The sequence below is a fragment of the Ips typographus genome, linkage group LG3 (genome assembly GCF_016097725.1).
Source record: "Ips typographus isolate SLU linkage group LG3, UJ_Ityp_2.0, whole genome shotgun sequence".
Taxonomy (NCBI): domain Eukaryota; kingdom Metazoa; phylum Arthropoda; class Insecta; order Coleoptera; family Curculionidae; genus Ips; species Ips typographus.
In genome coordinates, this window is record NC_138424.1 from 1,817,885 (window position 1) to 1,831,661 (window position 13,777).

The window sequence follows — 13,777 nt, forward strand, 5'->3', positions numbered from 1 at the left end:
ATTGGTTTTCTAGAACCCCCCACACCTCCTACAATCCAGCAAAATTGCCCGTATGCGGCACAAAACTCGGCGCTAAAAGAATTTCTTCTTCTTCTTATTTTTATACGGCAATTGGCCTAAAATTTCTCACGAGAAACATTATCAATCATCCGCGTTGAAAATCTATTTAAAAAACACGAAACCGTTCTTCCTTTTTGAGACAAAGAAACCGCCACGACAAAAACTAATTTATGCTACTGCTAGGTCATCTTTCAAACCCTTTTAAAGAACACCCTGTGGATAACATTTTTGTTTCAAGCAAAAAAATTAACCCTTAATTTGCTTGCACGTATTCAAACCCAAAAAACCGGTTTCTACACCCTTCAGTGACTAGATTTACACCTAGGAAGAAAGTCTCCTGAATTAAACTCTATTATTATCATCAACTAAAACTCTTTCTCACACTGTAGGGTTAAATAGGATACAATTGATTTTTGTTTCACCCCGAGATGCAAAGAGATATTTTTAATTGTTGGACGTAGAACAAAAACGTGTTTTAATGTATACGGAAAGGCTTAGATGTTTGAGTAGGTTTTTTTTTAGCCCTTGATGGGAAAAGGGGCCCTTAGAACGGTAGTTAAGGGTTTGTACAGTTGCTAGAGAAAGTGGGTCAATTTTTTTAGTGGGAAGTTAAAATAGTTTGTGTAAATAATGTGGCTAACAGTAGTTTTTCAGTAGTCAAGGGGTATGAATTATCCTAACAAATCCTGTAAAGATGCTAAGTTGTATCATGCTAATTTCAATTTTAATTGCCATGTAACATAAAACTCATTGTCACGGTAATTGTCCTCAAATTGAGCAATATAAGTAAATGTTGTGTGATTGTTTAAAAACCAAAATACTCACCGTTATAAAAAATATTCGACATTTTTATTCCAATACCCCAGAAATGTCATTTTGTTTTACCCAAAAACACTCTCTAAGCATACAAACTACTGAAAAATCATGCATTGGAAGGTAAAACTGAAAACATTGAGGAGGAAAGGGGGGAGACAACTGAAACTGTTTTGTGAAAAAAAAAGCATCTGGGCGGATACTATACACGGTTGAAAAGAAGCCAACTCACTCGCTGAAGAGTCGTCCAACACTCCTCCAAAGTCCTCTCCGAAATGGCCGAAGAGGTGCGTTGAAGTTGGAGGTCCGGCAGCGTTAGTTGGGAAAGAAGCTGTTTAGTATGAGGTTAGTATCGTTTTGTTTGGGTGGACAATGCATGCACAACACGTGAAAAACTTGTGAAAAGGAGCTTAATTCTTGAATACAGAATTACCGAAAAAAAGTGTGGATAGAATGTGACAGAACTGGTTGACTATAGCAAGCTAATAACTCCCTTCCCTCGAGTCAAGAATCTAAGACCTCCAGGTGACTAGATTCTTGAAATGAGGGAAGTTTTGACAGAAACCTGTCATTGTCACATTTTAACTTCTCTCGGCAACACGTTCAAAAATCAGGGTCCTATTTCAATCACATTCTAACAGCTACCAAAAGTATTCAAGATATTGTTTCGACATGGGTATTAGTTGCCCATAAAATGGCCGCCCAGTTTTACATTCAAATCGTTCGACCGGAAAATAATTCATTTTAATAACTCGATTTTTTTCGACCCTAGTCGCCATTTTTGCCCGAGATTCTCACGTGGGTCACAGTCTAAGCGTTTCGGCCTCCGTCGACTTGTTCGACACGGCGAAAGAAAGTACGCTGACTGGTTTTTACATGTACGAGGGAATGTGACCGCGAATTCTATACCGTGATTCTTGCACTGTTTGGAATTTTTCACTCGTTATTTTAATTGCTGCTTTTTCCACTTTTTTTAGTGTCTAGAATGCGGCCTGAAGTCGACAGCGTAGGCGTCTATGCTTATACAGAGCGTTTCAGAAAGAATTACTTAAAGAAAACAAATTATGGAAAAAAAATGTTGATTAATTAAGATACCCTCGTTCTGCATTTGAATTTTATAAATGATGGAAGTTGTTTTAGTTGGTGTGCTAAAAAAAAGCAAATGGCGACTAAATTTAAGGCATTAACTTGAATTTGGTCACGTGATCATTTCAGCCAAAAAGTCATGAATTTCTACAACTTCACGGAATTTTAAAAACTACCCTTTTTATCGTCAAGTTTTTTTAATTTTATTGAAGTATATAAAGGCTATTTTTCCATATTGTTCACATAATATAGCATTACGGAAAAATTATTTAAAGCGGATTTGGACCATAACAACTTGGTGGGTTTGCAACTTGTGGTTGCTTGAAAAAATCACTATTTTCTTCTGTAATTTTTAAGTCAAAAATCGCCTAATACAAACTAACAAATTAATGGAAATTAGCGGAAACTTTCTAATTATTCTTAAACCAATATGACCCTTACGGACATTTTTTAATTGAACTAATTGAAACTTTCCAAATACAAAAATTCAAGTGTTATGAAAGGGGGAAGAAGGATTCTTCCCTACAAAATTGCCAAAAAGATCACGTAACTTCGAAAATTAAATTTTCGCGGTTGTAGCCACAAAACTGTCAGAAATGTCACGTGACCTCAAAAGTTGTAATTTTAAAAATGGTCAAATTTTCAAAATTTAGGTGAAAAAAAAAAAATTTGCTCACGTGACGCTAAGAATTCAATTTCGAGTAGACTTGCGAGGAAAAGAAGCTTTCATAATAATTTTTAAATATATGATCACGTGACATTAGTTATTTAAATTGAAAACACTGGCAAACTCACATTTGCAGCCAAAATTAGTTCCAAATTTATAATCACGTGACTGTGAAATTAACTTTGACGTTTTTCAAGTTCCAGAACCTCAAATTAGTTAAAAAGTTTCAATTCAATTAAAAAGACATATCGTGCTCTCTCTCTATCACACTTACTGTTTACTGAAAAACTATATAATCGAAACTTTCTAGATACAAAATTCCAAGTTAAAACGGAAAAAAGAAACATTCTAAACCTAACCTACAAACTTGTCACGTGAGCTCAAAATTTAAATCTTAAATAAAAATGTTTTTTTTTGAAAATTAGTCACGTGACGCTAAGAATTCAGTTTCGAATAGAATTACCAGTAACTGAAGCTTTTAAAACAATTTTCAAATATATGATCACGTGACATTAGTTATTTATCAAATTTACATTCAAGACCTCTAACATTCTAATTTCAAATTTATGATCACGTCATAAATTTATCTTTTTCTCTGTCTGTCACATTGCATACATACTTGTTTACTAGTGAACAGAGAAAGAAAAAAAATCCGGAAGTAATTTAATTCTGAAATGTCTGTATAGCACTGTAAAGAGGTTAACTCCAGAAAACGACGCCGAGCGTCGCGACACTACACTAGAAAGAAAACGACGCCTGGGAAAAGGTGGAAATTAAGGCGTCCCATACCAGATGGCGCACGCTGTTCGGCTCCAACTTATTTCAGACTGATCAAGTAAGTAATTTTGTTCTTCAGTACAAATACAGAGGGTAATCCAAGAAAAATCTACTGAGTTAATCATCAAGTTAACCGTGAGAAAGAGACAGCCTGAAGGGATATTGAAATTCATTTTTTACTACCTTTTAACTCTTCCATCCTATAATCGGCTTGATAATTGACAAAGTTTAGCAACTAAACTGGTTAAGGCATGAATATTAAATAAACCCTACGCCACTGTCCGGTTAATTACCAGATCGAGCATTAATGGCCACTAGTGTCGTAAAAATCCTTTTACGGCATTACTACTGCACTTTTCTCAGTACCCAACACCCACCAACCCAAAAAATACACTAAACAGAAAAATGGGTGGTTTAGGAACCTTTTTGGTTCGCACATGGCTCCGGGTATTTAGCAGGAAGACCATCTGGTACCCATCAAAGGGGGGGCACCAATTAAACGATTTTTTTTTTGAGTCGACATGACCGAGTTAATTGCTGAATTAATTTATGGGTAGCCGGGTTCGTGTCACGAAAATTGTTACGTAAATGTTTAACGGGCGTTTTCCTAGTTAGTTGATGCAAAAACATTTTTTTTAGTGGAAAATCAACAAACAGCTCAAATCGGTAGTTCCCCCTAGAAAAAAAATCGCTGATTCAACAACGTATTTCAAGCAATTTATAGTTTGTTTGGTTTGTTGGTAGTGAGTAACGTTTAATTAACATTTTTATACGGGAATGTTCCAAAATTAGTTGATTTTCTATACTATACTATCCATATAAATGATTTTTCTGTTGTAGTTTTTGAGATATTTACTTTAAAGTGATTATACAAACACATGGTTAGATTTTCAGTCTTTGTATCATTTCTGAAATATGTGTGACAGTTGTGGAAAAAAGCATAATTTCCAGTAATGCAGAAAAAAGTGTTTCCTGATTCTTACCTAAATAACTCAAAAACGGTGACAGATACGAAAAAACCACAAAAACCAAGAAGCAGTCCTGTGTAGAATTTTTCTTTGGTTCTCCGGGTTTTTTTGATATCTGTCACCGTTTCTCAGATATTTGCAAAAGCACCAGCAAAACCACCCATATTTTGTGATAATTTTGTTTTAGTTTTGTTAACAACTCCCAAATAACTTAACCGTAAAAAATATGAAAAAACTTCAGTCTTAACAAATCAAGTTTGTAGGAAGAAAAAACTTTAGGACACTCTGTAATACATATCAAAGTTTGGGACACCTTATACAGTGTGACCCATTTAGAATGGAAACACCCCTAAATTTTAGGTTATTAACCGATTTCAATGATTTTTTTTTTGAAATAATTAGGAATGAAATGTCTATTACGGGAGAAAATTTTAAATATTTATTTCAGTTTTCAGGTCATATTACGATACTTTTTCTTGATAGAAATGGAGAATTTTTATTAGCGATTTTTTTATTGAAAAATTACTACGCCACTAGTGCTTTCAAATAGCTGTGACCAAAATTTTTTTTTTTTTATTTGTTTATTTTTTTTTTAGAAATTAATCAATTAATAATAATTAATAATAAACAAGTAAATAGTAACACCATTTCTATGGCAACAGTTGATGCAGGGTGTTCTTTTGTGACCGTTAGCTTAGAGGATTTTTGAATTTTAATTTGTCATAACTTTGTTATTAATGAATGGATTTTCATGAAATTTTAGTCACAGCTATTTGAAAGCACTACACACACTAGCTACTATCCAGTGGCGTAGTAATTTTTTCAATAAAAAAATCGCTAATAAAAATTTTCTATCAAGAAAAAGTATCGTAATATGACCTGAAAACTGAAATAATTATTTAAAATTTTCTCCCGTAATAGACATTTCATTCCTAATTATTTCAAAAAAAAAATCATTGAAATCGGTTAATAACCTAAAATTTTATAGGGGTGTTTCCATTCTAAATGGGTCACACTGTATGTATTTTAAATTAAACTGTTTGTTGACTTTTTGTTCAAAAAAAAACCTACGCACATCACACAAATCAGGCTTACAACTTAAAAAATGCCCTACCTGCAACTCATTGACGATTTTCTCGGTCATAAGCTTGTCCGGACTGTTGGTACCACTGCCAAATGGTGGACCCATCATATTGGGTTGTCCGAAAGGATTACCATGGGCAGATTGAGGCGTCGGACTGCTCAGATGACTAGGATTTGGACTACCTAACGGGTTCTGCACCGAGTTTGGTTTGAAGTCGTTCTGCCCATTGGACTGAGGACCTTGACTCATTTGACCTGTAACCCACCATTTTACCAATGGTATATACTGTTAAAATGGGTGGTACCAACCTGTCGGCGTCAATTGGGGTCCCTGAGCGTTCTGAACTTGACTACCGCTCTGTTGACTGTTCGGACCCTGTTGAGCGGTCATTGGGTTCTGCGCTTGCTGTTGAGCGTTCTGAGTATTCTGTTGCACCTGGTTCTGAGTCTGCTGTTGCAGTGCCATAGCACCAGGTGTGACAATATTGATTTGACTGGAATTGGACTGTTGCGAGGGCGAGTGCGCCGGTATCGAGTTGGCGCTGCCAGGCACCGGCGAGTTTTGGTTCGAGTTGCTCAGATTCTGAGGCATGTTCTGAGGCGGGCCCCGAGCCTGATTCCAAAAATCGTTGTTCATCTTAAAAATTGGCCTGTTATTGACCTCGGTCATTTGCGGACTGATCTGTAGTGGTTGTAAAGGTGTCGACCGCAAATCCAAAGCCGCGTTCTCCTGTAGCTTAAACGAGTTCTGTAGCCATTTCGCCACTAAATTTTCATGTTCTACTTTGAGGTTGTTGAGGATGTTTTGTTCCTCCGTGGTGAAAATTTTGGCTGTTATTTTGACGGCTTGAGGTCAAATGGTGGTTGCTGTGCGTGCGGCACACAGCGATCGGTGAGGACGAGTTGTTTGATGAGTATCTAGCGTGCGTCGGTGTGAGGTCAGCTAATGGCGGCTGTCCTCACTATAATAGGTCTATATTTGTAGGAACTTTGGGTTTCAGTAGGCAAGAAAAGGCATAGGTGCGTCCTTTTCTTTCGATCAACTGTCGGTTATCTGGAAGATAACAAAATAATATCAGTTCAACAAGTTTGGAAGAGTATCAGAAAAAGGTTACGAAAAGTGCAAAAATTCATTTTGCAGAGCAATTTAGCGTTTTTCCGCTACTTCTAGTCAATTGATTACCCTTTGTCTAATACCAAACACGGTATAAGTAATAATATACGCTTTGTACAAGTACTTTTTCATTTTTTCTCATTTGTACATTTTACTAATTTGAAATACCCATGGTTAGTAAATTCCAATTTTGTCAAATTTAGAATACACTTTTAACCAAGAAAAAACAAGTTTTAAAAGTATATTTGTTTGGATTTGGATACATTGATTTTCCATACAGGGTGTGTCATATTGGAAAATCCTTTTTTCTAACATGCTGAATATTTTTAAATTTCTGAATTTTCTGTGTAAATTGAATAAATTTTGTTTTTTTACACACCGTTTTCATTTAACATTCTTGACCTAGTTGACACAGAAAATAGTAAACTAATTCTTTAGCCCAACCCAAAAAAAAAACAGTAATTTGTTTGTACTAACGTCCATTTTAAGTCTTAAATTTTTAGCTTACAAAATACAGAAAATTCACTTAAAATTTTACGTACAGGATGTTTTTATCTGCAAGGGATTGTAAAATAAGTGTTTTTCCAGGTTAACCTGTATATACTAAATGTTTCTGAAAAATGCGCTTTTATTACAGAAAATTGTTAATAATTTAATTAAGAATAGTCTTGTAAGTGTAGTTACCATTGAATTTACTGTTTTTACTATTTTTAAGAAAATGCGTTAATTAATATTTTAACAAAACTAGTATACAGGGTGTCTCAAATTTTAGTCAAATCTATTTCTAGTTGATCAGAAGGAAGAAAAAGCTGTTTTAGTGGAATTGACTTTGTTTCAATCATATTCAGAAAAATGTGGTTTTGTTTCTATTTTTGGCGTTTTAAGCTTCTGTAAAAACTACCTTAAAACGTCTTCTTAATAACATTTAAGAAAAAAATCTTAAGTGTAAATTAAATCAACGTTTTTAGGGCCACTTTTTCAACTTCTAATAAAGTTATTCTTAGAAAAACTTGGAGTTAGTGGTATACGAAATTAAGTTGTTTTGAGACCGCTATTGCTATACTTTCTCTAATTATTTGGTTCAATTTTGGTATACAGGGAAAAAAATTTGGAAAACAGGTAGAGTAAAAATAATCTACTCTTTAGTTACTATTTTCGCTTACTATTCGAATTTTTCATAACAGTCATTGTTGTTTTTCGATTCTATAGTTTGAAAGTGAAGTTTCCGCTGTGGAAACTGTATCACCCTGTAAATCCTGCAAACTTCCTTTCAACAGGATTAAAAACTAAAACCTGTAAAACACCGACGGAGAATTAAATGGATACTCTGTGTGGTAATTGTACGTTATAAGGTATTTTAGAAACTTAAAAAAATACGTTTTTTTGTATTTTAGCTTAAAATTTTTTGGATCAATTTAGCAATCTAACTGGTAAATAGAACAGGGTGTTTAAGGAAAATCTAAAAAATCAAACTTAATTTCACCACCCTGTAAATTAGTAGTTAGTAACAATTTGCAGACTACGTTTACACAAACTTTTCTACTTAAAATAAATGGTAAAAATACGTCAGTAGACAATTATTTTTGTGTCAACCGTATAAAGTTCCAGATAACTTAAACCAAAGGAAAATGCAGGTTAAAAAGAAATTTTTTCAGATTTGGCAAAAAACTTGTTTATAGAGCAATTGAGAAGAGAAATAATGTAGAAACTTGAAGGCTGGTTTAGGGTGAGTTTTTAAGGTTTTTTTTAGAAAATTTAGTGAAAATTAGCTACAAATATTTTGTTAGTTTTAGAGCCAAATTTTTTGTATTTTCTAAGTTCTAACACTTTTTTTCAAAACACTATAGTTTCTCTAGTTTAATTTCCCTAATTTTAACGTATCGTACTAATAAATAATGCTTTAAGAATTTATTCTACTTGTTGGTTTGCATTAAAAATTGAACATTTTATGAATATTTTCAAAATGATATACAGACTTATCAAGGTTTCTAAAGAATTTTCTGTCTATTTAGGAGTTAATTTAGTGAAAAACACTACTAAGTCCTCTTTTACAAGCTATTTTAATTATTAAGATAAATCCAACTGAAAGTTCTAACTTCCCTGACTAAAAAAAAAGGTTTTTGAATATTTCTTCTTTGAATTTTAAATTGACACACTGATTTTTGTCTTACTACAAAAATTTGATTGGTTAAACCGAGTTCTAGGCACATTTTTCCAGGTTAGTGTAACATTAAAGGGAGAATATTCATGCTAATTTTTTTCACCTAAACCAATATCAAACAGCAAATTTACTAGCTCAGAAGAGCAACTTGCAAACACTGTACTCTTTATTACTGTCTAGTAAAAATAATATTTTTTCTATTAGTAAGCAACTACTATTCTCTTCATTAAAACAGTAAAGTTTAGTTAGTCCTTATTAGGAAAGTTTAAAGTGACAAATTTGGCTTTAAAAGTGTAAATTGAATTTTTATTATTTTGGCTTTAAAAGTGGTCGGCAACTTTTTCTCCGGAAGTTTGTAAAAGTTTCGCACATTGTTCGACATCCTCAGTTAACACAACAAATTGTCCTTGAGCCTACTTTCTAATAATCGGAAATATCATAAATACATCAGAATCTAACTAATTTGAAAGGAATTAACGAAGCATTGCAAACGGTCTCTCGACCAATCAAAGAGAGAAAAAGTCAATAAACTTTTTCATTTAAACTATTATTGACCGCTTTCTATTAAATTAAGTGCGTCAATTAAGAATTGTTTTTGCACCCACACTGAGTTGTTCAACTTGCTGTTTGATATACTTTTTACTGCCAAATGAAATGAAAAATGAGTTTTGGCAAATGATGGTACTTACGTTTTAAATAAAACTGTAAGTGAGCACCAACTTAAAAAAAATTATTGCACTAATTTATTACTATAGTAGTACACTTGGGGTAGTTTTTCACTTCACGAACTATCACCGTTACGAGATGAAAATGCACTTGGTTGGATTTTTCCGCGACTGAAGAAGATTTCCCGAAGTCGGCGTCGTTGTCCCGCGAACCGCGTCTTTCTTGCAAGGAGCGTCGCTGATAACTAAGAAGGCATCGCGACGCCAAAATACTCGAAGAACAACCATCTCCTAATTTCGCTTGCTAAACACTAAGAATATACTCTAAAATATACCCCCCGACAGAGAGGAGCGATACGGAAGGACAACGGGCTGAACAGAGACACCCCGCGCGTCTAAACAGAGAAACGCTTATAGGAACTTCTAATATTTCCAAGTGAGACCGTCTAAGGGTTGCGACGAGGACGGGACGATACAAGACGCGCGTGCCGGACAAGGACGCGCAATCCTTAGAAGAGAATCTTGGACGTAGCGCGCATGGCAAGGAACTAAGGAATACGGGGCCGCGCGTTTCCCCACCCCCGGTTTGAAAAACTGTAAAAGGGGTTCGAAAAAAGTCGCCACGCGCTTTTTTCCACTCCCCACCCCCGCTTTGGTAGGGGGCAGGTAGGGGGTAAGAAAGTAGGGGAGTATCGGTGTAGGGGTTGAACAGCGTGTGCGGGCGTAAAACTGGCTAGCGACTGGACATCGGGAACGTGTGCTAAAAGGGGGCATCATTTGTGTTCTTTTCACTTTTTTTTGTGATTTTCTTTTATTGTGCGTGCCTTTATATCACCATCACCAGGTAATTAGCTAAGTTAGTTTAAGTGTTATCCCAACTAGCATTTACTAGAGTCTGGTAGTGTAGTTAGATACCACAAGTTTACCCCAGTAAATTGGAATAAATTCATAGAGCTGTTAAGAGTTTATATTCATAATTTGGTAATTTAAAACTACTCTATCCTTTTTCTACTTTATACAAGGTGAATCAACCCTAATATAGTTATTTTATAGTAAGTTTATTATTTCTAATTTTTAGTTTTTATACCTATTAGAAATAATTGAGCAAACAGGATAAAACAAAAATTAATTTGTACATTAATTTGTTCTCCAAATTAATTTGCATAGAAAAATCAAATTTTTAATTTTGGATGTCATATTTACAGTAAATATGTGCAAATAGAACCTTAAAATCTTGACAACTGACCAAATTTTACAACATTTTGACCTTTTAACTTGTTTCTTGACTCTCTGTGCAGTTAACGCCTCAAAAGTACAGGTTTGCAGTCAACTTTTTATGAAATGATATTCAAAAATAGTATTGTGTAAAATTATTATTTTTTTTTAATTTCGGATTTGAGCAAGTCAATTTTGAAAATTTTGAAAAATTGTTATTCAAAATTTTACCGGCCAAATTTCCAAACAAAATGTTACTTTGACGTGTCAAATTTGACTCTCAAATCAGTAAAAATGTGCAAAGAGTGTTGTTTGAAAAGTACTTATGTTCTTTTAAATTGCTTCAAACTACGAGTTTTTAAAACAAGTCAAATTAGGCATTTTGGATAGCTCAAACGTCAGATTACATATTAGGAAAGTGAAGTTTTCTGTTTCTAGTTAATTTTTAGGTAAAAAATGTCACAAATATTGACATTTCAGCTTGATAAAATGTTGCTGTAAATCTGCTAAATTCAAATTTTGGATTTGCGCAAAAAATCAGTCAAGTTGCCAAATAAAAATAAAAAATGAAGAACAGTGACTTTGACAGTTTGACGTGTTAAATTTGGCACTTGAGGCAGTAGAAATGTAAAAAATTTACATCAGAGTCACTTTTAAGACTCCCAAGCCTTCTAAAAAATGTTGCTTAAAAAATAGTCTGATAACTTAATTTTCAACTTTTAAATTGCTTTAATAAATGCTAAATTCAAATTTTGGATTTACGCAAGTCAATTTTGAAGCCAAAAAAATAAGTTGATACACAGCAATGTAACTGTCAAATGTTCAAACAAAAGTACAAAATTATTTTGTGTTTCTGTGGTCACGTGACCAATTTGACAATTTTCAGATTTAATAATTTTAGATGAATTTTTTAGAACGCGTAACCGTATTTTTTAAATTTAATTTTTACGATCACGTGTTCAACTATTTGAAATTGCGTTTCTAAGGTAACGTGAACATTTTAGTAATTTTTCAATTTAGGAATTTTTGATGATCATTTTGTGTTTCTGTGGTCACGTGACCAAATTGACAATTTTCAGATTTAATAATTTTAGATGAATTTTTTAGAACTATTTGAAATTGCGGTACTAAGGTCACGTGACCATTTTAGAATTTTTTTTAATTTATCGAGAGCTTTAGTTTGAATTTCAAAGATCACGTGACCAGTAACTTTATGGCTTCAAAGTCATGTGACTAAGATCTTTCGCAACCCTTTTCTATATGGGGCTCTCTACTGTAGGTCACATGACCATTTTGGCATCTTTGCGATTCACAAATTTTTGTTTTGTCAAATGTAAAGACAGACTGGAGATCACGTGATCAAATTTGACTCTTAAAACATTACAAATGCTAAAAATTAATTGACGTCAAAGTCACTTTTTACGATTCCCAAGTCAGTTTCTCTAAAAATGTGTTATTACAACCTTAAAACCTTTACAACCCAACGGTTTTACAAATTTTGACTTTTTAGCTTAAAACTTGACTCTCTGTCAAATTTAACAGTCACGTGACTGTGTCATAGATTGATTGATAACCTAGTTTTAAACTCTTAAATAAATAACTTTAAGCTATGAGTGGTTTAGAGAAGTCAAAAATGTGTCAAACTATACTTTCAGAATAGCTGAAATGTCAAAAAATCAAATTTCTGACCTTTGTAAGTCAATTTTCAAGCAACAACACAATTTTTGACAATTTTGAGTCAAGTTTTGAACTTTAAATTAAATTTTATTTTGTTTGACGTTTTTGTCTATTAATATCAACGAACAAAAACTAAAATCAAAAAGCATGATTTTTATTTATTGAAATTTACTTATAGTCACGTGACTGTGATCTAGATTGCTAGTTGGGATAATCAAATAAATAAAGTTGCATATAGTTTGTACAGGGTGTATCGAAAAAGTGTTTGTTGCAAACAGAGTAATTTCAGATATAAGAGAGAGGTACGCAAGTCACAAACAGTTCTATAGAGTGATTGAATTCTACAGAGTGATAAAAAAAATTACTTTGGGAAATTTTTGTAACATTTATGTGTATAACTACTTGAGTAATTTAAATCAAATCAAATTTTTATCATTAGCTACGCCACTCGAAAATTCAATCCCTATCAATTATTGTGATATAATCTTCAAAATGGCGGTTAATTAAACAATACACTTTTAAAAAAAAAATCCACTTCACCAAACTGTCGATTACTTTTCAGAAAAATAAGCTTGTTAAAGATAAAGCCAATAATAATAATTAGCGTCATTAAAAGATAAAAATAGGTATATTATCTTTAATAGATGTCTTTTATTCGCTGCATTTTACAGGCTATATTTTGGAATGTTCCAGATAATTAGTTGGCCTCGAACTGTCTTGAATATTGTGATATAAAAGATAGCTCAAATACAACCACTTTCAACTAACTTCATATTCACATTCTAACCCACCATTAACTTAATTAGCGATGTATCGACGCTTAGAATCTGCCCCTTGTTACACGTAAACTTATGGCAGACCTCCCTCGCCGGAAATGCAAAATTAATACAGTTTAGGTCAGATAGCCTCCATACATAAAACCGCTATCTGGCCTGTCGATCTACCAGATCTAACTGCCATTGATTTCAGTTTGTCTCCTCCGGATCCGTTATTTAAGAGGCGGGAGGGGGGGTGGCACGATAAAATAAAAATTCCCACCCTCTTTTTTTTTTTTTCGTTAGGGGGTGTGTTTTTTTTCTCTGTTAGGGGTGGGTTTTGTACGTTCTGGGACAATTGCTGCGTTGCATTTTTCTGGTTTTGTAAGACCGTTTTTCATTTGGCAAACGTTTCTGTCCAGTATTTTTAGTATAGCCGGATCCTTTGAACGTGGGCCAAGAAAAATATTTAAAATTGGATATTATCTAGACGGAATATTGTTTTTTGGAAATTTTTCCCGGTCTCTGGCTATTCGAATTAGGTTAGGATGTCGGCATAGCAACTAATGGCGTGTTTGCCGCGCATTAATAATAAAATTATTTATACACGGAGGGGGGGCGTTTATTACATGTGCCCTTATAGTATGTTAAACGTTAAATTCAAATTGAATTTCTTCACTTAAAACAACTTAATTACAACCTGTGAAATGGTTTTTCCGCACCTTTAAAACAAATT

At 33.6% G+C, this 13,777-nt stretch overlaps 1 protein-coding gene across 8 annotated transcripts in view; it reads right to left on the reverse strand.

Moving 5' to 3' along the window:
• Positions 1-13,777, reverse strand: part of dati (zinc finger protein datilografo) — a 150,109-nt gene that overhangs the window by 95,564 nt on the left and 40,768 nt on the right. For 7 of the 8 annotated variants that reach the window (XM_081974613.1, XM_081974615.1, XM_081974616.1 and 4 more), the window contains 2 exons: positions 5,764-6,508; positions 5,486-5,709 (listed from right to left, as the gene is read on the reverse strand). In XM_081974613.1, coding sequence (XP_081830739.1) covers positions 5,486-5,709; positions 5,764-6,124 — 585 coding nt within the window. In that variant the 5' untranslated portion in view covers positions 6,125-6,508. Of the gene's footprint in view, positions 1-5,485; positions 5,710-5,763; positions 6,509-9,418; positions 9,690-13,777 lie in introns of those variants that run through there. The other variant, XM_081974614.1, reaches the window with a different exon arrangement.